Source organism: Serinus canaria, chromosome 3 (genome assembly GCF_022539315.1).
Source record: "Serinus canaria isolate serCan28SL12 chromosome 3, serCan2020, whole genome shotgun sequence".
NCBI classification, from domain to species: Eukaryota; Metazoa; Chordata; class Aves; order Passeriformes; family Fringillidae; genus Serinus; species Serinus canaria.
The window spans coordinates 93,152,575-93,177,650 of NC_066316.1; the positions used below are offsets into that span (position 1 = coordinate 93,152,575).

At 42.1% G+C, this 25,076-nt stretch overlaps 1 protein-coding gene across 2 annotated transcripts in view; it reads left to right on the top strand.

The window, feature by feature from the left end:
* The first annotated feature begins 1,761 nt into the window (after positions 1-1,761).
* ERICH1 (glutamate rich 1) overlaps positions 1,762-25,076 on the top strand; it is a 131,642-nt gene continuing 108,327 nt past the window's right edge. For both annotated transcript variants that reach the window (XM_050972303.1, XM_018925615.3), the window contains exons 1-2: positions 1,762-1,869; positions 17,273-17,464. In XM_050972303.1, the coding sequence (XP_050828260.1) occupies positions 1,848-1,869; positions 17,273-17,464 (214 nt within the window). In that variant the 5' untranslated portion in view covers positions 1,762-1,847. The remainder of the gene's footprint in view (positions 1,870-17,272; positions 17,465-25,076) is intronic.

The following is a 25,076-nucleotide window of genomic DNA, read 5'->3' on the forward strand; positions in this document are numbered from 1 at the left end:
TGTGTAAGAATGTGCCGTAACGAAGCAAAATTGGAAACAAACAATAGGTTGTCGCCGTAAATTAGAACCCTTAAAGTTTGAGGGAAGTTGAGGCCGAAGCACTAATAAATGGATTTATGGCTAAACGCCAAGCTGTACGGCACCGGCACCGCTGTTAGAACTGGGACACCAGCAGTGGCAGGAATTAGGTTACGAAGGCGACAGAAAGCGGGACGGTAAAATAAAGTCCCTTTTCTGCAGCTCCCGCCGGCTGGAAGGGTCTCTCCCACTCCCGTGCCCCGGACCGATCCGTACCGGCCCCACTGCAGCTGCAGGTCGGGGCGGGCTGGCCGGGACTGCCCGCCCCGACGGTGACGGCCGCCGGGCGGTTTGCCGGCTCCGCTCCGGGAGGCGAGGCGGGCTGGGGCGCGCTGCGCTCTCATTATGACACTGGGTAATTCTTTTAGTTCTCCGGCAGACGCTGTTTTAAAGAACCGCGGAGGCTCTCAGCCAACCCGCCCCCGAACGCCGCCCTCCGCGTGGCGAGAGCCACCCGTGATCGCCCCTCGGTGACCGAGGGCAGCGCAGCAGATGCGCCGGGCTCCCACCCCCGCGCTCCGGGTGCGCGCCCGCGGACTCTCCAGCCGCGCCGAGCCCTGTGCACCCGCGGCGCGGCAGACGCGCAGAGCCGGCGCGGGCACCGTGCGGGACTCACCTGCCGCCCGCCCCTCCTCGGCTGCCGGGCTGCCGCCCCACCGTCCCTGGGGGCCGGGCAGTCCCTCCGGAGGACTGGGACAACACTGGCGGAGCAGCGCGGCCGCTCCGACGTACCCGCACCCTCCCCGGGGCGGCACGGCACGGCGGCCGGGAATGGAAAGAGGGGAGCGGAGCAAGCGGCGGTGCGCCGCCAGCCCCGGCTCCCCGGCCCCTCCTCGCGGGGCAGCCCCAGAATCACGCGCTGCCAAAATTTAAATCGCCCCAGCACTGCGGCTCCGCGCGCAGCATCGCTCTCCTTCCGCCGCTCCCTCCGGCCAGACCGGCCACACGGGAGGGTGCCAGACCGCGGCCACCCCGCTCAGGCATCGGACACTCCGCCGCGCAGCCGTCCTGCCCGGGCTGAACCGAGGCGAGACCCTCGCCACGGCGACACCGCGCCCGGGCCAGCGCGGCGCCGGGACGCGCCGGTGATGGAGATGACACCACAACCGACGGCGCGGCTGGCGCGCCCTCGCCCCGCTGCCCAGGCGCCCGTCCCCGACGGTGCGGTCCCCGCACGGACCCGCGGCACCGGCACCCGCCCGTTCCCTCCGCTGCTTGTGCGGAGGCGCCCCGCGAGCAGCCCGGCGCGCCTGCCGCCCCGACGGCGGCCCCTTCCCTTGCCTCCCCTCCCTCCCTACCTCCCTCCCTACCTTTTTCAGCGCTGACATTCTAGTGCATTATTAACGCGGCGGGTGCGGGCTGCGGCGGGTCGGGATTGAGGAGACGCCGGGAGCGGGAGCAGCGGCGCGCGCCCAGCGTCCCCCGGCGCCGCTCACCCGCCGGGGCCGCCGCGCGCCGCTCGCCCGCCCGCCCGCCGCGCGCCGCTCCCCCCGCCCCTCGCGCCCCGCGCGCACCCTCGCCCTCGCTCCCGCGCGCGCGGCAGGGGCGCCCCCCCGGCTCTGCGCAGCAGCGCGCCCCCTGCCGGAGGCCGAGGACATCGCGCCCGCTGAGGCGGGGCGGGACGGGGCGGGGCCAAAGCGCGGCGCGGGGACGCCCTGCCGCAGCCCCGCCAATGGCGGCGCCCGTGGCCGGGACCGACAGGCGCGGCGGCCAACAGGAAGGGGAGCGGGCGCGGGGTCGCGGGGGTGTTTCGGAGGGGCCGTGGGGCCATGGCCGGGAGCCGGAGGAATGGTGAGTTCGTGTCGTGAGGAGGGGTTAGTCCCGCAGTGCTGCCATCGGGGTTGGTGACGGAGGGAGCTGAGGGGCGGCGGTGACGGCCCCGGGCGCGGCTGCCCTCAGCCGAGGTGTGTTCCGGCCCGGGCGCAGCGCGCTGCTGCCGCGGGACTCGCTTGTTCCGCTTCTCGGCGCCCTTCCCGCGGGGGAAGGTGGTGAGAAGCCGAGCGAGCCCGGCAGCGGGGGAGGCGGGTGGACAAAAATGGCCTCAGCGGAGCCGGCCCGCCGCACAGGCGGGGCTCTGGGTGCGCGGGGCGCCGGAGACTCCGGGGCTGAGCCCTCCCCACCTCCTGACCAGCCGCTCTGGCTCGGAGGGGCCGGGGCGGGTTCTATTGCCGAGTATTTCTGCCTCGGGGTGGGGAGAGAGTAAATAAAATTTACTTGTCTAATCACAAAGTGTTTTAAGATGACACCTTTTTTCCTCAATACTCACATATATGAGTGCTTTCTTGTTAGTGACCCTCTATTTCGGCTTAAAGTGACTTAGCTCACTTCTGAAATAACTGTGGTACTGTGCTTGCAAAGAATAAGATAAAAGCCTTCTGCTATCCAAACACAGCTTCAGTCTGTTTTGTTTATCTAAATGTTTTATAAGACACGGCACAGGAGGAACGCAGTAATCAAAATACAGGTGTTCCATGAGTAATATCTTGTTCTTAAGGGGTGTCGAGTAGAGCTGAGCTGTGAGAGCTGAATGCTTGCATCCTGTGGTTGGCTTTTGCGTTTTCAGACAGTTCCAGCATCCTGAAACTGGAATACTTCATGGTAGGATAACGATTTGAGAGTGAAACTGATCACTAGAGTTAATGCTTAAGCTATTTGCTGACGGATTGCAAGTAGAGATCGTTTGAAGGAGGTTTAAATACACAGCAGTGTTCTCTGTGGTTTAGATGTAGATTCGCTGAGAGGAAAGGAGAAGGAGTAACTGTTTGTCTTCTATGCTTTGGGGATGTGAATTACAAATTGATGTTTTCTGGAAAAAAGTGAATTAGGAAGAGTGAGTTCATGCAGTCAATGAATGCATGGCTCTAGAGCTGAGAATGGGAGAACTGAATGCCAAAGCTCTCAAATTGTTTAAAGCTGAAGGTCAGATAAAGAGCTACCTGTTTTGGTAGCATGTCAGAGAAAGCTAAAATGATCATACTGAGTGTCCGACTTTACTATGTAAAGTCGGAAATCCTTCATGTTTTATTCAGCTGCTCTAAGGAGCCTTGACTTTAGATTGGGAAAAAATACAGTGAGAAATACAAGGATGTCGCATGCTCCCCTAGGAAGGAAATAAAAAACCTGGAAGAGTTTAGAACTTCATCTGATCAGCCTCTGTAGCCCATAGCATATTTGAAAACTGTCGACTTTCTGTTGTAAAACAATATGTATTTTTGAAAGGACAGGTGTCCTATAAAAGCTGAGAAAGAAGGTTTAGCTGCTTCTATTTAAGGTTAGTTTTGCTGGTTTTTTGTAAGAGTATGTTGAAATGCTGAAGACAGATTTTTGCTTGCATTACAATAGAAAAACAAAGCTTTTTATTTTGCTGGGAAGCTGGGCCGTAATACAGAATAAATGGGATGGTCAACAGCTTGTAGGTCATAGGTCTAATTGTCAGTGAAGAGAAACTAAATAGTGCAAAGCCAGTAGTGCAGGTAAGTGAAATGCACCTCACTCTGCCAGGAAATGGTGGGACAGGAGTAGTTGAGAAAGTGCATTTTTTTTGTTTTAGTTTTTGTGGAGATTTTGTTTGTTACTTGCTCATGTACCAGTGATTCGTGACAGGGCTAGAGGTACTTCCACTGTCATTCTGTGTGTTGTCAACAAGGTATTGATCCTGTCTAGGACAGCTGAACTCCTAATTTGTTGCTGTTAAACATTGACAATTGCATCTTGAAAGCTTTAGTCATCATTCTTGAAAGTTTGTGCCACCCCAAAATAACACTTTAATAAAGGGTTGTATGGAGAGTAATGTTCCAGCTGCTGAAGGGTAGAGATAAGGTATTGATGCAGTTGTAGTGTACATTATTGATATAATTGCCAGTAAAAAGTGATAGAAAAGTTGTGCTGTACAAGGGATGCTTTAGTGGGACAATAGGAGGCTTCCTATTGGAGAGATTAAACTGGAGAGCAAATGGGGGTACTTGATAGCCATCAGTGACCAGTGGTTTTAAATAGAGAATATTGCTTCAAGGAGTGCTATTTTCATCTCTCAGGTGACTTGGGGTAGAATTACAATGGTCGTTGAAATGAGATTGCAGTTCCTTAGTTTTGGGGTTTTTTGTTTTGCTGGGTTTTTTTTTTTTAATGGCTATATCACATATTTAATATCTTTATTCATGCAGAAAAGCACACCATTTCTTCCCTTTTTCTAGTTTCAGAGAAGCATTGATTTTTGGAGATCTTGTCTTGAGGTTATTCAAATCCTTTTCTTATTTTTGGTTTTCAAACTCAGCATAATTTTTTGACAAATACTTTGATGTTTTACTGGGAAAAAAGACACCCTTTTTTTTAAAGTGGGGGTGTTTTCTTTCATCATCTATTTCCCATCATATAAGGTAAATATTAATTGAAAATGGAGTTTCATGCCTGACATTATTTTTTTTCCTTCTGTGAGAAGTATCTTGCTTCCCCCCCAAATGTGACCAAAGATTTATTATAACATACCAAGATGTAAATTATATTTGGATTATAGTTGCTAAATTACAAATAGCTGGGTTTTTTTGTGATTAAATGTAGAAGGTACACTAGACTAAGTGTACTTGACTCTGCCATTGAAACCCTTTATGGAATGGGGGAAAAAGTTTTTGTTGCTGACCTTGGTGTTATGCCTGGATGAGAAGTGCAGTCAAGGAGAAAGGCCAAAAAGGTAGTGAAAGAAGCAGAAATTATATATGCAATGGTCTTCTATTTAGGAAGTCTGCAAGGGGAGCACGTGCTCACAGAGAGCAGAGCCAGATATGATGTGGTCTTCAGGGTTCTGTGTTTTGTGTGGGTGGCTGTTTGGAGTTTTGGGGTTTTTTCGGGAGATGGTGTGTTGGTGTATGGTTGGTTTGTTCTTAGGAAGTTCTAGCAGTTCGTACGTGCTTTGCATTGAGATAGGATGGTCCTCAAGGGAAGGTGGGACTGTTTAAACGTGCTAGGGAGTGATAATATTTAGGAGCAGGTGTCTGAATCTGTATTATATAGTAGAAGTGGTGGTGTGTGCCCTTAAGGTGTGTCTCTTTGTAGTTACTTTGCCTTTTTAAACATTCAGTGTGTAAAGCCTTTCACTCAACACTAGGTTTGCTCTTGTTGTAACATCGATTTCTGGAATCTATCACCTCGGAGGAAATCCGCTCACATACTCACCTGCTAGTGGGATGGGGGAAAGAATTGGAAAAGTGAGAACTTACTTGACTGAGACAAAGACAGTTTAATAGGTAAACCGAAATCCACACAAACAAAACAAAAGAAGGAATTAATTCACAACTTCCCATGGGCTGGCAGGTGTTTAGCCTTCCCCAGAAAAGCAGCAGTCCTTTACCTGTAATGGTGACTTGGGATGACAGACATCATCACTCTGAGCATTCCCCCCTTGCTTCTTTCCCCCAGCTTTATATGCTGAGCATGTCCACATATGGTCTGCATATCCCTTGAGTCCGCTGCTCCAGGTGTGTCCCTTCTCAATTCCTTGTGTACTTACAGCCTTCTTCACTGGTGGGATAGGTAAAAGAAAGGGCCTTAAGACTGCTCAGCAATAATGAAAACATCCTTGTATTACCAACCCTGTTTTCAGCACAAATCCAAAGGAAAGCCCCATACCAGCTACTATGGAGAAAATCAACTCCACACCAGCCAAAGCCAGCACAGATTGTCATGACAATATGTGGTTTCTTATGTTTTCAGTTGTTTTTAGTTCAAAAGGTTGAAAACTGTTCTCAAGAAGTTTGGGGTTTTGTGGGTTGGCTAATGACTTAAAGTAAAACTCCATATATGTCTAGAAAGAAAGGAAAAATTCAGTTGCATTGAAACTTCCATAACTTTTTTGTGATGGGATGTTTGGTGTAATATTGATTTCTGTTATATGTATAATAGATATGCTTGCAGAAGTTGCTTGTTTTTTTTATAATCAAATGTTGAAATCACTGCAAAGGGTGATATATTTACTCTTTGAAAAAACTATGTAGAAATTCAATTAATGTTTTATATAATATGACCTAATAAAGATTTCTTTTCAATAATACTTAATGTACAAATCTGTTGGACTTTTCTTTGTGTTTAGTGATACTACACCTGCCAATTTTGTGGTTTGTTTTAAATACTGGTATATTGACCTTCATTTTACCTTGCTTCTTCTCATGTGAAACTGCCTGTTTAAAATTTGCAATTTTTTTCTCTTCAGTAATCTGAAGTCAGAATGAGTTGTGGATTTTTTGTGTTTTGCCTTTTGATTTTTACTGTTTTCAGCTATTTTGACCTGTTTTCCGTAGTACTACTATAATTTACCATAACGTTTAACTTTAGCCAATGTGTCATATGCTCTTTGCGTCCAGATTGAGGTTGAAGTAAGATTTAAACTTTCTGAAACTTTACACTTGTGTTGGCCTCAGATTGGTCTCTGAGCAGTGATAAGTGCACAGCCTTCCCCCTTCCCTCACCCAAATCTGTCCAGAAGAGAGAGGAAGAAAGTCTCATAGAATTACAGAGTATGCTGAGTTAGAAGGGAGCACAAGAATCATTGAAGTCCCATTCCCGCCCCTGCACAGCACCATCTCCAAGAATCACACCATGTGCCCAAGAGATCTGTCCAAATGCTTCTTGAACTCTCTCAGGCTTGGTGCAGTAACCACTTCCCTGCAGAGTTCCAGTGCCCAAACACCCTCTGGATGAAGAACCTTTTCCCTGATATCCAACCTAAACCTTCCCTGACACAACTTCAGGCCATTCCCTTCAGTCCTGTCACTGTCACCAAAGAGAAGAGATCAGGATCTGCCCCTCCTCTTCCCCTCACAAGGAAGCTGTAACTGCAGTGAAGCTCCCCCTCAGTCTCCTCCAGGCTGAACAGACCAAGTGCCCTCAGCCACTCCTCATATGGCTTCCCCTCAAGGCTTTCACGATCTTTGTAGGTCTCTTTTGGGTGCTTTCTAACTGCTCTGTATATTTCTTATATTGTAGCCCTCAAACCAGCTCACAGGATTGGAGCAGAGTGGGACAATCCCCTCCCTTGCCCAGCTCTGCCTGATGCCCTCTGGAACACAGTGGGCCTTCCTAGCTGCCAGGGCACTGCTGACAGTCTTGTGCAGCTGTAGTTTACAGCTGGCTCAACTTAGTGGCCAGAATTATGATTACTAATAATAATAATAGTCACCAAAGTTGAGTTTTGGTAAGGGGGTACGATATCTTTAGATGTTTTCAGTGAGGTGTGTTCGATTGTGCCAAGTAAGAAAAAGATAATGGTGCAGTATGAGGAACATATTTTTAAATTTTGTAGAAGATGGACCGTATGCACAAATTGAAACTATAGTGAAATGCTGTTTTCCCAGGACGGCAGTAGCAATACACATTTTGCAGCATTTTGCTACAAGGCAGATGAGGTTCTTATGAACAGCAGAACAAAATCCTGGTGTTCTCGTTGTGAACTTCTTATCATCTTGGTCATGTCAAGTTTATTGGATGTCTAGGATCTTGTGGCTGCAATTAAGGTGGCCTGCTGATAGATCTCTAAAACCGTTGTTGAGACAGGATAGCACGATTTATTAGTCAGATTCTTGTTGAATTACACACTCATGTAGAATTTGCTGACAGATGTAACGCCAGTCTTACTGATTTGAAACTGCAATGTGACAGAGCCTGTGCTTGGTCTAGCTGAATAAATTTCTTTTAAGCTAAGAAGAGAAAATAAATGTCGGCTTTTTCTAGCAATAAGTTACTGTTTTGTATCTGCAATTGCTATGAACTGTGGTCTGGAGGCTCACAGGTCAATCTTTCTTTGTAATAACACTCCCTTTGTAATAACTGCTTAATTTAGGTTGATGCATAGATATGGGGTGTTTATTCACCATATTTTTTCCCTTTCCTACCTTTCAATCTTACTGATGTATGCCATATACTTAAATAAACTGCAGCTCTTCAAAAGTTATCTCACAGATAGGAGAATTCTATATTACTACATTTTAGATAACAAAGTGGGTTTCCATGTGCTATAAAAAGTAATACTAAGTAAAAAGATAAATGGAGACGTATTTTATCAACTACTTCTTTAGAGCACAAAAATGGATTTTTTTTCCCACTGTGGTTCTTGACCCTGTAATAAAGAATATGACAGGTGTAAAATTATGGCAATTAGCATCTGATTTTTATTTTTTTTTTTGTCTAATGGGATATTGAAGACTAGTAGATGCTGTTTCAGTGAAAATAATGTCAGTGGTCTTGAGACAAGCCGTGATATTCTGAAGTTACTATTACACACGAGATATAAAATAATAGCATCTGCATTTCTTGTGCCGCTCCCTGTGACATTTTGGTTAACAACCATACTGATACGCAGCTGATACCTAGTAGTTCAAGCACAGAATTCTTGGACCTTGGATACAACTAAATCTTTCCATTATTTCATTCCCAAATAGTACATGTGGGTTCTTTACACCATTACATATTTAATAATCGCTTTAGCTGTTAAAACCATCGGTTATGTGTAATGTCAATGAGACCAATTGTAACTTGTAAAGAGGACTATTCCCACCTTGTGTAGACATCCTGTGAAGAACTGTACAAATTTTTCCCTTTAAGATGTCTCTAAAGTTTTGTACGTCTTGTAGAACTATAAGATTGCCTAAGGAGCTAGTCAAGTTTAAAATAATCAGGTTTTTATATCAGCATTTCACCATGGTGTTTCTACTCAGTCTTAGTTTTGGAGTTCAAAAAGCAAAGCCAGGAAAACTGCACAACAACCAAGCAACATCATAGCTTGTGGGAGAAATGGGATGAACAGCCTTTGTTCAAAAAACCTGCTCTCTTGACAAATGCAGATAGTTAAAAGTAAGGTGTGTGAGGCTGAAAGACTGTTTTCTGGGCCAAAAGAGACCTCAGAATCAAGGTTTCTAACCTGCAGGAAATCTCCAGTGGGAAACATATTCCTATATAATGTAGGATTCTGTAACCCAGTAAGGAGAGGAAGAAAAAGGTCCAATGCTGAAAACAGTCAAGTTTTTCAAATCTAAATGGCAAATGTGGTCTGTGTGTATGTGTCTTGTGCCAAAGGTGATAAGGCACTGGAAAAAACCCTGACATGAATTATGGAGTTCCTTTAGAGTCTTTTGAAATATATTAAAAGTATTGCGATACAAGTTTTTGGGTCTCAGTGTAGCTAGGTGTGTAAAAGTACTTCTCCCAGTCATTCAGACAAGATGGAGTAATACATTTTCTGGCATTAAGATGCAAGTGAATTCTATCCTGAAATATGAAGCTGAAAAATTACTTGGTGTCTTCCTCAAGAAAGCATATCATAAAATAGCAGTGCTGTTTGGAAGGAAGGACTATAAATTCATAGATAGATGTGTTTTAGTCTGAAGTATGGAGACTGAAGATGTAGTTGATGATGTGCAGAATGGCCTCCTCTTTGACTAAACACAAGATCTTGTAAACTGTTAGCTTCTGTGTTTGTCTACAAGTGCCTCTTGAAAGAGACAGTTGGCTTCAGCCTGAATTTTCTGCTGCAGATCTTGCAGTCCTTGCTTTTTTATCCTTTTTTTATCCTTTAGCTGCTGTAAGAGCCTGTTACCATAGCTTCGCCTGCAGGATGAGGACTGCTTGCAGCCTAGGAACACAAAGCAAAATACTGTACCCGTTCCTATGTACATAAAACTGTACTTTGATCACAGCTAGGATTCCACGTATTTCACTATTTTTCCCCCCAGTTGGAAAGATCAGTTCTGTTATTCCCATGATACTGCTACAGTGCTTTGCTTTGGTTTGCACGTACTACGCTTGGTGAAATGGAAATACATCACTCTTGGCAAAACTGACCTTGCTGATAGCAAGAAAATCACATTTTCTGTTTCTTTCTCCTGCCTTGAACAAGAGCATCCCATCTTAGATGTTAGATACACCTCTTAGGTGATCTGAACTGTCAAGCTACACAGAATGTAATTGCATGTCACTATATTGTTCTTTTTACCATATCCCTGCACAGCTCGAATGTTTTTTGGTAAAAATGACGAGGATTGGGGAAATGATACCCTCTTCAGCTGCCGTGGAATGTTTAGTAGTGGTTAATTATTCTCTTTCTTTATTTTAATCTTTCAGTCGTTGCTGAATTGGTATCCCAAATCTGGGGATCTTCTCAGCAGCTAAGTGATCGCTGCTCAGAGGATTTTGACGTTAATGACTAAATAGCTCTTAATTTCCCTCAGGACTAGAATATGTTGTGCACACACACAAGCTCTCTTGTCTTAATTCAAGCCTTTGGTCTCTGCCATTTCTAGCAATGGTTTGGGATCTTTGAGCTTCAGCTGATTCCTTTTTGTTTTGTTTGTGCCGTTTTGGCTGTGGGGCTTGATGATTGGAGGTTTTGTTTTTTCTAAGGTCAGTGTGTGTGTGTCTTTTGCTTGTATTGGGAAGTTAAGGTCAAGGTTAATAAATGTAGTTATCCTTGGAGATTCTGTGTATTGATTTCCATTTACTCTAACAGGGGCCTGTACTCAGTGCACCATCATCTCTACTAAGTACATCTTGCACTCAGAGGCTCATTGGCAGAACTCGTGTCTTATGTACATTGAGGTCTCTGGAGCAGTGTTTAATCTGCAGGCAGAACAGGATACCTTGCATGCCATCAGGCATCATAACTTCAGGCTAAATTTTGCCCTGGTAGCTGAAATACAAACTGAATGTCTTTGCGAGGCTTGAGCCATGACCGAAGAATCACTGTGTTAGGCCAAATAAACACAGAGAAAAGACCTTTGTTCATCAGTTTGGCCAGCTGAGCAGCTCTTTCAGAAAGAATCCAGAAGACTCAAACTATGAAACTATCCTGTATGGTTAAAGGAAAAGTAAGCTTTGTGGGGCATCACTTAGAGGAATGAAATGACTTCTGCCTGAAGGTATCATCAGTCTTCCACCTGCTAGCTGGTAGGAATAGCAGTCTAGCTAACATTTTCTGTCTGTAGTAGTCTTCTAAAATGCTTTGTCCTGATAAACACAGTTTTCAAGAGTCACTCTCTTTCAGGTGGTTTCCTTGAAAATCTCTGGTCAAGAGTGTCCAGGCATCATTAGGAAAGAGGAGATGATCCATGCAATGGGATTGCATGGATCCCATGTTATATCCTACTTGGCAGGGCCCTCCACAATGTGCTCTAGTTGATCCTGTTCTGAGCTTTTGGATTAGACTGGGTGATGTCTGGAGGTCCCCTCCAGCCTTAACAGTTCTGTAATTTTTATGATCATGTTATAAAATAACTGTCCTTTTGTGCCCTTCATAGGAGATGTGGTACTTGCATGATAAAAGAGACTTCAAGGATTTAAATCCATTTGAATATTGGAGGGCAATTCTTCACTAACGGAGATGAACTGAATGTTTTAATGAAGCCTTGTCCATATGTTCTGCATGAGGATTATCATTCTGTCTGCTCTTTCCATCCTTTTCCAGTCTGCTGTACTATCCTTCTGCTGTAGCAGAAATAGCATATTAGCACATCTTGCACATGGGATGTTTTTAGAAGAAGTTCCTGATTCTTCCATTTTTGGAAAGCTTCTGTTTGTAGGAGAGACAAAGAGACCAAGTAGGGCAACTTGCAAGCTTTACAGAGTTCAGTGCTCCCAGTGCCATTTTACTTTGTTCTTGCTGCCCAATTTTCACTTAAGTAGGCAGGAGGCAACCAAATGAGAAGTGTGATGGACGTACTTACAGTATGGATGTCAAGTAGCCAAAAGTATGTGGCAAACATTCTCCACAGAAATAGTTTTGAGGAAGCACAGAAACGTTTCTGATGTTGTTCCAAACTTAATGTGTTTAGTTCTTTAGCGTGCTTTAGTTACAGTCTAGTCCTGAGTTTTGAGTCATGCTAAGTCCTGTTGCCCACCCCAGAATGTTCATAAATCTGCTGTACTATTTCAGTGTGGTTGTGGATAGCCTGCTATGTATGTAATATGAATTCAGTCAAGGTATCAATTTAATACATAGCCATTAAAAATGCACTTATTTGAAGGGGGCTCCTTATTCTTCTTGCGAAATTAGTAGTAGAAAGGTCATGGTTGTTCACAATTTGTATCAGTAGCCAGCATGTGTTCTGTGTTGTATTTCTTGGAGTTACACTTTGCTTTTTTTATGTGATGTCAAACTGTAGATACTTGGTGCTTTTTTCAGTTTTCTGATGTATTTGTACTTCACTCTTTCCAGACATGAGTTGTCAAGAATTAGCCATGGAACTTGTTTGGTATGTATTGCAGCTTGTTCTCATGTCTGAAAATACTGGCTCCTTTTTGTCACTGAGGAATTCCTGGAAAGTCAAGTGTTATAGTGTTTCTTCAGCTTATTGCACAGTAGGAATATTTTAATGGTGCTGCATGTTTTCAGCTGGAAAGTGATTTTTTTTTCTTTTAAAATTGAATGAAAAGCTTAATCAGAATCAAAAGACTTCATGAACTTGTACAGTTTCACAATCAGTTATGCTGACAGGAAAATGTTGTTAAGAAATAACCATATGGTTATTAAGTTGACTATCCTATGGCTATGCTGAGAGTAAATCTTACTCCATTTTGAAACTCTAATAGGTAAGATACATTTCTGATAGTAGATATTTTTGCTTGAATTTCCTTTATTGCTAGTATTCTATTAAGGGGTAGTTATTTTTAAGGGTCTGAGCAGTTCTTACCAAATAGACTGATTTCTGATGCTGAATAATACCAGAGACATCAGGTTAAGGAGAAGTTTTCAATAGGCAGGAACTGCTCCATAGCATCAGGCAAGACCATTCTCCTGTGATTGAGCCAGTGCTTGTGGATATCACACAATACCCTTTTTTTCAAATAATTGCAGCAATAAAACCCTCTGGCAAGAGCTTCCTTTGTCACGTGAAAAATGTTTTGGTAACTCAGTTCTGAGACTGTTAATTGCAAAGCAGAGTGCTGCTTTGGAGCATGTAAAGCTGCTGAGGATAGCAGAATGGGTATTCCTCAGAGCCTAATTTCTTTGTTCACTTATACTGAAGACCACTTTGTTCAGGTTTTGGGCTGCAGGGAGATTTTCATTTTATTTTTTATTCAGGCTAGAATATACTTAGGATTCCAAATAGTTCAAAATAAGTCAGTTTTTTCAGCACTTTCTGGGTGCTGGATTCTGCACCTGTATTGGAATAATTACCAATATATCCAGATGGGACTTGTCTGGCTTGACTAGCTTCTGCTGCTTGACCGAAAGGTGGCAACTGTCGTGTTTTCACTTCAGAAACACCTCTGGCTGTGCTGGATGCTGCAGCTGGCCCTAGAGACAAACCCAGACATGCAAAGCTCTGGTTTACCTCTGTGCAGATGCTTTAAGGCGAGGTGAAGGAAAGGACTGGGATTCTGCTAGAGGGTTTTGATCCAGAGTTTTATTCCAACCCGCAGGCTTCTGAATCCCGTAACAGCTCTAACAGAATCTCTCGAACCGAACCGTGTGGTTGCTGGCTCTTTCAACCCCAGGGAGAGGAGGAGGGAAGGGGTAAGGATCCCACCAACCAAGTGCAGGGTGGGCAGGTCTCAGGTGCAAGAGACACCTGGGTGGGCCAATGGCCCCCCAGGGATGCCAGGCATTTTTGAGCTCTGCCAATCACTCAATGCCCTTCTGGAATGTCAGGGTTGACAGACAGCACTCAGCAGGGGTCAGGGTGGGGGGAAAGGAGAGGTGATTGGCACCTGGGAAAGGACCGGGATACCTGAGACAAACTATGACATCACACTGCAACACACCTGGCATGGGGCAATGCTGGCTGTACAGACAGACTGGGGAGTGAGATTCTAGAAAGCAATGCCATGGAAAGGGACATGGGTCAATGACAAGTTGAACATGAGTCAGCAGTTCAGCTGGTTCAGCCAGGAGGGCCAACCCTGTCGTGTGGGGCATCAGGCCCAGCATGGCAAGCCAGGCAAGGAAGGGGATTGCCCCACTCTGCTCTGCTCTGGGGTGGCCTCACCTCAAGTGCTGGGGGCAGTTTTGGACACCACAATATAAGAAAGATATTAAGCTATAGAGAGCATCCAAAAGAGACCTACAACGATGGTGAAGGGCCTTGAGGGGAAGCCATATGAGGAGTGGCTGATGGCACTTGGTCTATTCAGCCTGGAGGAGGCTGAGGGGAGCTTCATTGCAGTTAGTTTCCTTGTGAGGGGAAGAGGAGGGACAGACCCTGATCTCTTCTCTGTGGTCACCAGTGACAGGACTGAAGGGAATGGCCTGAAGCTGTGTCAGGGGAGGTTTAGGTTGAATATCAGGAAAAGGATATCTTCATTCAGAGGTTAGTTGGGCACTGGAACAGGCTCCCCAGGGAAGTGGTTACTGCACCAAGCCTGACAGAGCTCAAGAATCGTTTAAACAAAGCTCTTGGGCACGTGATTTGACTCTTGAGGATGGTGCTGTTCAGAGACAGGAGTTGGACTCAGTGATCCTTGTGAGGTCCTTCCAACTCACCTGATTCTGTGATTCTTCATTCACCTGAGTTAGGTGAACTGCTGGGGTTCATTGCTTCCTGCTGTCTTCAGAAGGCTTGAAATGCATCAGGTTTCAAATGAGGACCTTGTAATGTCTGTGTGTCAGCACTTGTCACTTCTGTTTTGTTACAGATATTGGAAATTGCTAGTAATCTTAAGAGATGATGACCTGTGTCAGTGCTGAGATGCTCTGACACAGATGTGAAAACTTTGCAGGCAGTAAAGAGCTCCCTCACTCCACACCTTGCTGCTTCTTCCAGTGTCTGCTGAAAACTCCAGACAAGTGGATGTTGTTTTGGTGAATTTATCACTGCTCCTGATCTTGATACTTCTTTCTGAGCAAAAGAGAGTTTTATCAAAGAATAACCTCCTCAGTATTTATACTCTCCAAGGGAGGCATTCTATCAGCTTGCTTTCTCAAGCAAAAGTATTAAAGATGGGGAGAGCTTCCATGGGAATTAGAAGGAATGAATGTATCACAGCAGGTCTCATCTTGCTTTCTGAAGTAATGCTGTTGTGTGTATGAATATAGTCCCTCAATTTTAAAAATGGAAAGGAAAAGGTGATGTAATTTGGGGGGGAGAGATGACTAGGGAAATCACATTTCAAGGTGAGGAGCATAAAAGACAGTGTAGTTATGAGGAGGCTGCTCTTCTCAGCAGATTTGGAGATGTATTTGTATATCTAGATTTATCAGTATGTCAATGATCATTTGCTTTGGAAGAACAGTTCCCTCAGTACAAGTGCTTGAATGTTAATGTGCGTACTGGTTGTGGATGTGCTAGAGTTAATTTTCTTCATAACAGCTCCTGTGGTGATGTGTTTTCTATATTTGTGGTGAAAATAGTGTTGATGACTCAGGCATCTTTTTGTTATTGTTGAGCAGTGCTTACATGGAGTCAAGGTCTTTTCTGCTCCTCACCCCACCCCACCAGTGAGGAGGCTGGGAGTGTACAAGGAATTGGGAGGAGACAGAGCTGGGACAACTCACCCCAGATGACCCAAGGGGTATCCCACACCATATGGTGTCATACTCAGCATACAGAGTGGGAGAAGGAGGAAGTGGGACACGTTTGTCTTCCTAAGTAAGCATTGAATGTGATGGAGCCCTGCTTTCCTGGGGATGACTGAACATTGCCTGCCCATGGGAAGTGATGAATGAATTCCATGCTTTGCTTGTGTGCATGACTTTTGCTTTACCTATTAAACTGTCTTTACGTCAGCTTGTGAATGGTCTCAATCCTATCTTTCTGTTCTTTCCCCCATTCCACGTGGGGGAAAGTGAGCAAGCAGCTGGGCTCCCTCTTGGCATTAAACCATGACATTTAGTAATGGCTGTAATGTAATTTAATAAAATGCTGTAGTGTTAGTAGCAGCACTTGGGAAAATGATTCAGGATAAACCTCTTGGATAACTTGCTTAAGAGTCAGAGATCTGCTAAAGGCAGTTAACTTTGTCTCATTACACTGGTTATTTCCGTCTGCTTTCTTTAGCAGAGGAGACTAATCATGGATTTTTGTTTTTCTGGCTGTAGACTAACCTGGCAAGGGAATCTTACGAAAATGCCTAGTCACTTGTTCATGTCTGTCTATCTGGAAACTAAACGTAGCCCATAGCAAAGCTCATATAGTTAAGCATTTACATGAGAAAACATAGTTGCCAAGGTCAACTGGAGGTAGTTTGTCTGTCAAGGACTGGTGGTTCAAGGATGAAGGGTTTTTTTCAGTTGTGAAGTAATTTATTGTCAAGTTATGTGACGATAAAATGTTTTTCTGCTAAGCTTCATTGGGATGCATTCTTCTTACAATTTAAGTTATTTTCTCTTGGCAGAATTATTTTATTATGAATCTGCAGCAGGTTGCTTGTGTAGCGTCCACAGAATTTATATTAAATCTGAGGCTGCAGTTTAGATAACATTTTTCTCCTGGTGTCTTTTTCCCCACCCCCACATACCCCCGTATCCCCTTGACCACACAGAATTCATGAAACTAAAGATGTTGCTTTGCAATAGATAAAAACTTTTAGTAATACTTTAGTATGTCTTTTTAAGTTATTGAAGTGTACACATATATATTCCAAGGTAATGGCTTTGTTAATGAGTAAATTATTTGCATATGTTTCTTTAATCAAATGATACTTGCATTAGACTAACTCACAGCAGATTGTCAGTGTCGTCAGAAATGGGCCCATAAGAAGAAGAGGCGTATAAGAATACTGATAATTCTGTAGAAATAACTGGTTACCATGTGTTTCTGCTGCTGTCTGCTTTTGGTTTTTCTGTGTGATTAAATCATTGTAGCTTACTGATTTTAATGAGTAATTCAATCGCGGTGCCTCTGTGCCAGAAGAGACCTGCATTTTGAGCAGCCTTATGACACTTGCATAGAAAGATTCTAGTTTTAAAAACTAATGTGTGTTTAGTCTGTAAATGTACTGTTAGTTTATTGCCAAAATGTAGTCAAATAGAAGACTGTACATGTAACCTTGCTAGTGAACTGTGGTGTTTTAAAGCTGTTTTTCTGATTCAAGTTTTGAACTTAAATATGTTTATATTCTGTTTCACCTGTGAGAGGTAGAGGCTACTCAAAACAGGCTTCCATGAAACATGAGAGAAACTGTCTCATATCAATTAGTTGTTGGGGTTTCTGAAGTCTGAAAGTATTTTTAAAACACTGCATTTCTTCATATTAAAAAAAGTTTTCTTACCCTGCAGTGTTCTTGGCGAAATTACTGAAACGACTCTATGGTGAAACTTCATCATCTCTTGTTCAGACTTCAAGTAGAGAAGAGGAGGTGGTTCTTGAAAATCTTGGCTCAAAATCTAAAGAAAAGAATTTGGATAATGTTCAGATTTCATCAGCAGATGCTAGCACATCAACTAATACACCCTGCGAATCATTTCAAGGTGAGACTGTGTTGTCATTTTTCTGATAATATGCTTTTAAATATAGCTGCTTTATTTCAGAACAGTATAGTGTGTCGTTTTTTTCATTTATTGATACCAACGGATGAATTTGAGTACTAGGGTTAGTGGTACTTAATATCTGGAACACTTGAGGTCCTGTGAAAGTCAAGAAATAGTCTTGGTGTATATGCTTGGATGCAGCATTTAGCAAAAGCAAATATGAAAGTTCAGTGTAAGCTGTAACTGTCTTTGATATAATGTCTCTTAAATAGTGATAAAATGACTTCTACTGGTATAGCTCTGCTCAGCTGTTAGAGATGCAGTGGGAATACATGACCCTGCCCTCATGCTGCAACAGAAACCCCATGGGGAGGGCAGATCCAAAGGAAGGCAAATTTTAATTCAGAAACTATATTAGTCCCTTGGAAAAGAGCATTATGTTGTGTGTGTTTATGCAGTGAACATGGCACATGAATATTTGAACAGGTAAGTAAAAGTCCTTTTTTTCTCAACTAAGTTGTAGGGCATGCCAAAAGATGGAGCTGGAAAATGAGGCAGCTGTAGTATTACTTGTGGGTAAAAGGCTCTGCACAAGTATAGAATGAATGTGAACTGCTTTGTATTCATCTAAAACCAGATTTTGTCATAACTAGAAGGCTGTTTAACTGGCTTGAAATAGAAGGGTATGTTCCACAGAGCATAAAACAAAAGGGTTGCACTGGGGGAGATCCTTACTTGCTCACAGGGAGGAACTGGTTGTAGATGTGGTCTGGGGCAGGAGAATAATGTCCAGAAGTGAGCAGAATGATTAGTAGGGTTAGAATTGTGTGCTACATAATAACAGATGTTTGTCTTGTTCAGGGATCTGCTTGGTAGGATTAATGAGAGGATTAATCTGAATTGCAAAGGAGCTCTGAAGAGCTGGTTCAAGAATAACCTCTCAAAGCACAAGAATGGTTTATTATGACATGCAGAGAATGAAGCAAATGTGGCAGGATGCCTGACAGAGCTCAGATGTGTCTGGGAGAGCAGCAAAGGGAAGGTGAAAGAAGGCTGGCTGGGACACAGTAGGCACAGGAGCTGTGTCATCACTGTGGAAGCAGTCCCACAGTGCCTGGCAAAGAAGCAGAAGGTTCAACCAACAGTCCAGTGACACCAGGCAAGTTAATAGTGACAAGGCAGGTCTGAGGTCAAGCCAGTATCTCAAGTCTTTGTGTCAGTGTGTGCATCACTTGGTCTGAAATATCTCTCTGGTCAGTTGGGTCACTTGTCCCAGCTCTGTCTCCTTCCACTCACCCCCAAGTTCCTCACCAGTGTGGCAGTACAAAAAGGAGGAAAGGCCTTGGCTCTGTGCAAGCCCTGCTCAGCAATAACAAAAACATCTCTGTATTATCAGCCCTGTGTTCAGCACAAATCCAGAACACAGCCCTGTACCGGCCCCTGGGAGGAAAATTAACTCTAACCCAGCTGAAGCCAGCACACTATTACTGTAATACAAGGTTGCATGGAAGTTTCAACTTCTGTAGTTCTGTGTTTTATACTCGATTTGGTTTTCAAGATTAGTACTTCTGGTGCTTCTTTTGAGTAAGTCAGTAATGAACAGCATATTTTCAAAAGCTTGATAAAGCAGTAAACTTATTCTGTACAATAATATGTGATAGCATTGGTAAATAATGGTCCTTTCAAAATACAGAACAGGCTATTTATTTGCTCTATGATAATGGTGTGCTAATTATTCCCAACTATGGAGTAATTTCTTAAGCTAAAACTGTTTTTCTTTGTAGTGAATATATACCATTCCTTATAAATTAGGGCAAAACTACCACTGAAATGGGAGGGGTGAGGGGGAGAATTTATTTTACCTTATGATTTATAACTCCTCGGCATTGTTAATCCCTGATTCCTATTGCAATATTCTTCAAGATAATGAAAGAAAGGCTTTTTATAAAGAATCCTAATAAATACAGTGAAAATATAGCTTATGGGATAAGAAACAAGGAGTAAAAAGAACAGGTTTATATTTAGGATTTTCACAGCAAAGCAACAAGGTTGTTTTTTAAATTAACAGCAAACTATAACTAAGTTTGTTATCTGTTGGAGGCATGCAAATGCCTCCAGTACAGAAAGGGTTCTGCCTTGTTTCAAGTTCCACATATAAGTACTTAAAAAAAAAAAAAGCCTTGAAGTGATAAACTCATAAGAAAAAAAGAAATCAATTACCCATCTGGGAAACCAACACACAACCATTCTTTTCTGGTTGTGATTTTATTTAAATTTAACAAACTCTTGCATTTAGATGTCGTGATTTTATAGCATTGAACACTGAAAGTACATGTTTAAAGATAGGTAGAAGGTTTAAGCTATAAACTCTGTGGCCTTGGTGAAAGCAAAACATAAAAGCATTGATTGAATTTTTTGATCATAAACTGTTTTAAATTACTTCTAACTTACAGACCAAAGATTATGCAGATAACTACAAGACAGCTGATGATTTAAGTAGCAGTAGTCAAAGATGACTAATTGGAAGAAACAGTGGAAAATAAGGAATTTGGCTTTTTGTAGATACTCTTTCCTAGTTTGAAAATTTATTATTGCAGTCCTACAAAATGCTACTAAAAATGATCTAGTATCAATAAAAAGTTGAGGACTTCTTTTAAAGTAAACTGACTTAGTCTTAAGTATTTTCTAGCATTAAATAACAGATTTTACTGTAAAACTCAACACAGTGCCCTTATTTGCCTTTAACAGTTACTCTCAGATTGTGAAAATATCATAACCAATTTGTCTAAGCTAAACTGTCACCACCTTCCACCTGTGCGATTCTGATCTTTTTTGGAATGCAGTTTGTAGCACTGCCTTGAAATTTTATGGCCATGTCTCTATTGTCCTTCCAGATGCAGGCTTTTAAGATCATACTTTTATAGCCTGTAAATATTTGCATTTACATGCCTTTTTTGAGACCAGATTGAAGTTCAGATGCTTCAGAAGATGGAACAGCAGTAACTATGTTAATGATTTGTTCTTATTGTATTTTGGATAATTAATAATTTGGTATCAGAAAGGGTTATCACATAAAGCTCCTCCCATAGTTCTGGAACCAAAGCTTTCAATAAGACCAGGAATAACTGGAGGTGGAAGGCAAATTCTGAGGGATACTGTCCTTTGTAACTGTAGAGAGGCCTTTTGAATGGTATTTGTGTTTTCTTCGGGAAGGTGGTAGTTCCATTAGGCATGGAGAAAACTTGTAGAGGTATCATCCTTCTTCTAGACCCCAAAGAAGAAGAGTAGTCATATCTTTTTACATGAAAAGAGAAATTTTGGATTTTTAAAAAACAAACTAACCAAAACAAAAAAACCACACACACATACAAAAAATTCCCCAAAAACTGCAACACCCCCCCCCACCCCCTGCCCAAAGAAAACCCCAACAAAAACAGCCAACCAAAAAGCCTACCAACCAAATGACAAACCAAACCAAAGCACATGCCTGTGTGCAGAATTTTAGTTCTAGGGCATAGATATTAAGATATACCTTCCCTTTGGATTATAGTTGTCCTAAATCAGGCTTTTTTCTTTTTTGTACCAAAATACTTAGTAAGAAAATAATGTAACCAAAGTAGGGATTCCTATCCCCCAGAACAATTAAAAAAGACTTTCTAAATATTTCTCCTCTTGAGGAACTTCATTCATCCATAGCAAGAGCTGTAAGTTCTTAATTTTGAAAGATGTAATAAAAGCATAAAATTAATGAGGGTCTAGATTACCATCTTTATTACCTTAAACCATTTTAAAGTTCCACACAGGTAGTGAACCTGATTCTTGTGGAAGGCAAAGCATTAAAAGAGAGCAAATGGAGAGTTGAAAGCTCCTATAATAAGAAAAATCTTCCCTAAACAAAGGATGTTTTGTGAATCTTAAAAATGCCTTAGAACTTGCTGTATCACAGAAAAAAAGGAACTGGCAAAAGACTGAGCATTTCAAAATATAAATTGCTCACGTGGTTATGGTTGTTGGCTAAATTCTTTCCCGAGAATTGGATTTTTTAGTTTTAGACCTTTGTTAGGGCCAGATCTACTTGCAACCAGATTAATACAGTGAAAAATGTTTCTTGTGAGGTATGCAGTTCTGTGATTTCTTTACTTTTTTGTTGATATTTTAAAACCTCAGTAATTATTTCTATTAGCTTTTTAGTATATATTCAAAAGTGGCATGCATGCCTCTAACTAGAGATTTTCTAATTGTAGAATTGGTTTTCACAGAATCACAGAATGGGTCAGGTTGGAAGGAACCACAGTGGATCATCTGGTCCAGCCTCCCTGCTCAAGCAGGGTCATCTTAGAGCACATGGCACAGAAGATTTCACAGCTTTTCTGGGCAGTCTGTTCCAGTGCTCAGTCACCCACAGAGTAAAGAAGTTCTTCCTCATCTTCAGGTGGAACTTCCTGTGCATCAGTTTCTGCCCATTGCTTCTTTTCCTATTGCTTTGCACAGCCAAGAAGAGCCTGGAAATGTTCTCTTGACACCCCCATGCTTTAGATACTTACACACATTGATGAGGTCCCATCTCAGTCATCTTTTCTTGAGGCTAACAGGCCCAGCTCCCTCGGCCTTTCCTAGGACAAGGAAATGGCCTCCTTGACCTTTTTCTTGGTCAGAATTATAACTACTTTTTATAAGAGTTGGAATTTACTGATCAGTATTTAGCATCTTCCTTATAAAAATGAAAATTTCAGAGTTGCTGAAGAAGGATAATTGCATTCAAGTTAAATATATGTCAGTATAAATCGTGCTTTGCCACTCTTGATTTTTGCTTTTTCCCTTATTCTGAAAAGGGAATTTGAAATTCAGAGAGCCTAGCCAGAGTTTTGGATCTTGTGAAGATAACTTAGTTAAACTTTTCCTCTCCTTCATTTATTTAAGTAAGAAATAGTGAGGAATGTTACTAAACTGTTGCTAGTAATAGGTTTTAATTTTCTAAAAAAGCTGGAATCCATGTTATGCTATATAAATGGACAAAACACAATTTACTACCTATTCATTAAATAAAAATGTGCATGTCTTATCAAATGTGACCTTTCCCAGCCCTGTTATCCTATATGAGGAATTCATGTAAAAATAATCACAGCTCTGTGATTATTTTGTGTTCTCCTTATTTGTTCCACTGAAGTTATTGATGCTAACAGTGCACTGCATTTAAATCATCACTAGGACACCAGGACTGTGTCCTTTCTCATACATGGCTGTCTTTCTGCAGCTGTTTTACTGTAGAAAACTTGAGCTAGTGACAGAAATGCCTAGAAGACAAAACTTGTCTAAAAATATGCATGAGCTGCCCTGCCTTTTAGTTGATCAAATTGATGAAGTGCTTATGGTTGAGAAATTAAATTCTAGCAGTACTTAATGCAATAAACAACTTTAGAGTCTTGTTAAACAATTCAGCTTTGCTTTAGTTAATTACTTTGAAAGGCTGTCTATTGTGAATAAGCTAAGGAGCAATGGAGATTATACTTACTATACAATAAAGTGTTGTCACACACTCTTATAGCCTTTTCTCAAGGGTTTAAAAATTCTCTCATTGCATGGTATGTTACAGTGCTGTTATGCTGTGCAAATGGGACGCATGTATCCAGGAGCAGAGTATTTGACTGAAGATACCAGCCCCTGGTGGCTGTGGTAAAAATGGTGCCCAGCCAGTTTTAGCTATGTGTTTTAGGGGAACGTAGAAATGTGGGGTTTAGGAGAGAAGGGGAAAAAATTCCAAAAGCCAGCCTAAAAAACCCCAACCATTCCAAATCCCACAAACAAACAAAAAACCGCCTTCTCTTTGTTCAGACTGAGTGGGCTCTATAATATCTGTAACTTCTGTTTGTGACAGAAACAGTTCTCTTGTTGTTCAAATCTATAGCAATGGTTTTTTTCTGGGTTTTAGAGGGGTTGTTTGCTGCTGATTGACAGATTCCTTCCTTTTCCAGTGTTCTTATTTATATATGTTAACTCCTCCTCCTCTTCTATATGCTCATTGCAAGCAGCTTAGCTGTCATTGGGAGAGCTGCTGGACTCTATGAGGCTTCTGTGAGCTACTAACTGAGCTCTGTCAGTAGCTCATCTAACAGTGTAGCAGTTGCCTACACAGAGGAGAATATGCCAGCTTTAGTTCTGAGTGTTAACAAACTCTAAACCTAAACTAGTCAACTGCAGGAAAACTAATTATCTTGGTAAAGGAAACAGAAAAATGGCTTGTTTAAGAACTTGATAAAATACCCTTGGTTCACCTAGAGATGGCTGATAGTACTAAATTGAATTGAACTCCAGCATAATAATTGTGTGTTAGCATTCCTGCTGCCTGCCTTGCCTCCTTGTTTGAAATGATCTTCAGTGCATTGGTGACAGAACGGGTTGTGTGAGACACCACTCCTGCTCCAGTTTACACTGGGGAGTTTATCGCTTGCGCTGCTATTGTCAAAATCATAGTTATGCAGAGTGAAATCCCATATTTTCTGCTGTTGCACAAGCTTACTTTCTACTTGTGTTTCCTATCAACTCTACCTTCTAACAATTTGAAAAATGGAAATGCTTATATAATGTGATCTTAGTACTGAACTATGTTCTGAGCAAATAACTTTTCTATAATATTTTGTGCTTCGCATTGTTTTTTACACAAATGAGAAGGGACTGTTACCAATAAGTTCTAGGCTATAGAATAGAAGATGTGAGTTTAGAGGGGCAAAAGCTTTAAAACTTTAAATTTTGTTTAAAACATTAAATTTTGCTTTTACTCTTATGAGCACATGTATTTATTTTCTGGTCTTGATTCAGGTACGTTCCAGTAATGACATAATCACTTCATCAGTGAGGATAATTAAATAATTGCAACTTAGGCATGGCTTTTTAAATTCAATGTTGTTGCATTTTTTTTTTAAAGGATTTATTAACAGGGATATATTTGGCTTTTGAGAAATGTGTTGAACAAATATGATCTTCAGCAGGAGAAGTAATTGAGCTGCATACTAGCATAACATTAAGATAGCTTTATGTTCCTGCTTATACAGCTAGAAATCTTAAACATCTAATCAAAGTATTGCATATAGTCATGTACCAGGGCATATATGGGACACATATACCATTTAGCTGTATAGTTTGTTTCATCGTTACCTCCTATATTCAACTTTCAGAAAACAGAAAGCAGCAAAATTTTAATTCCACCATCTGCTTGTAGTCAGATTCATGTCTGAAAGTGTTCTGTTTCTTATTTTCCTTGACATGGTTTTTCCATGCTTCAGTCTCACTTTGTTTTATGCTTAGCTTTCATTATTTTTTCCAAGGAAATGTAGATATTTGAATGGTTCATAGGTAAAAAGCAAAAGCATCTTCCCCAAATCATGAGTGAGAACAAGAGTAAGAAGGATTTGTACTTAATCAGTTTTTTCTCTGTGACAAAAAATGTCTGACACCTCTAATGTAGTGAGACTGAAGCTGAGTTATAATGGTAAGTGCTGTCTCCAATAAAATGAGCTATAATAGAGCCTTTCTACGTGTCTAAAAAATAAACTAAATTTAAAAGTTAGTAGACATGTGGGAGGTTGTGAGGGAAATAAATGTGAGCTTGCTTGTT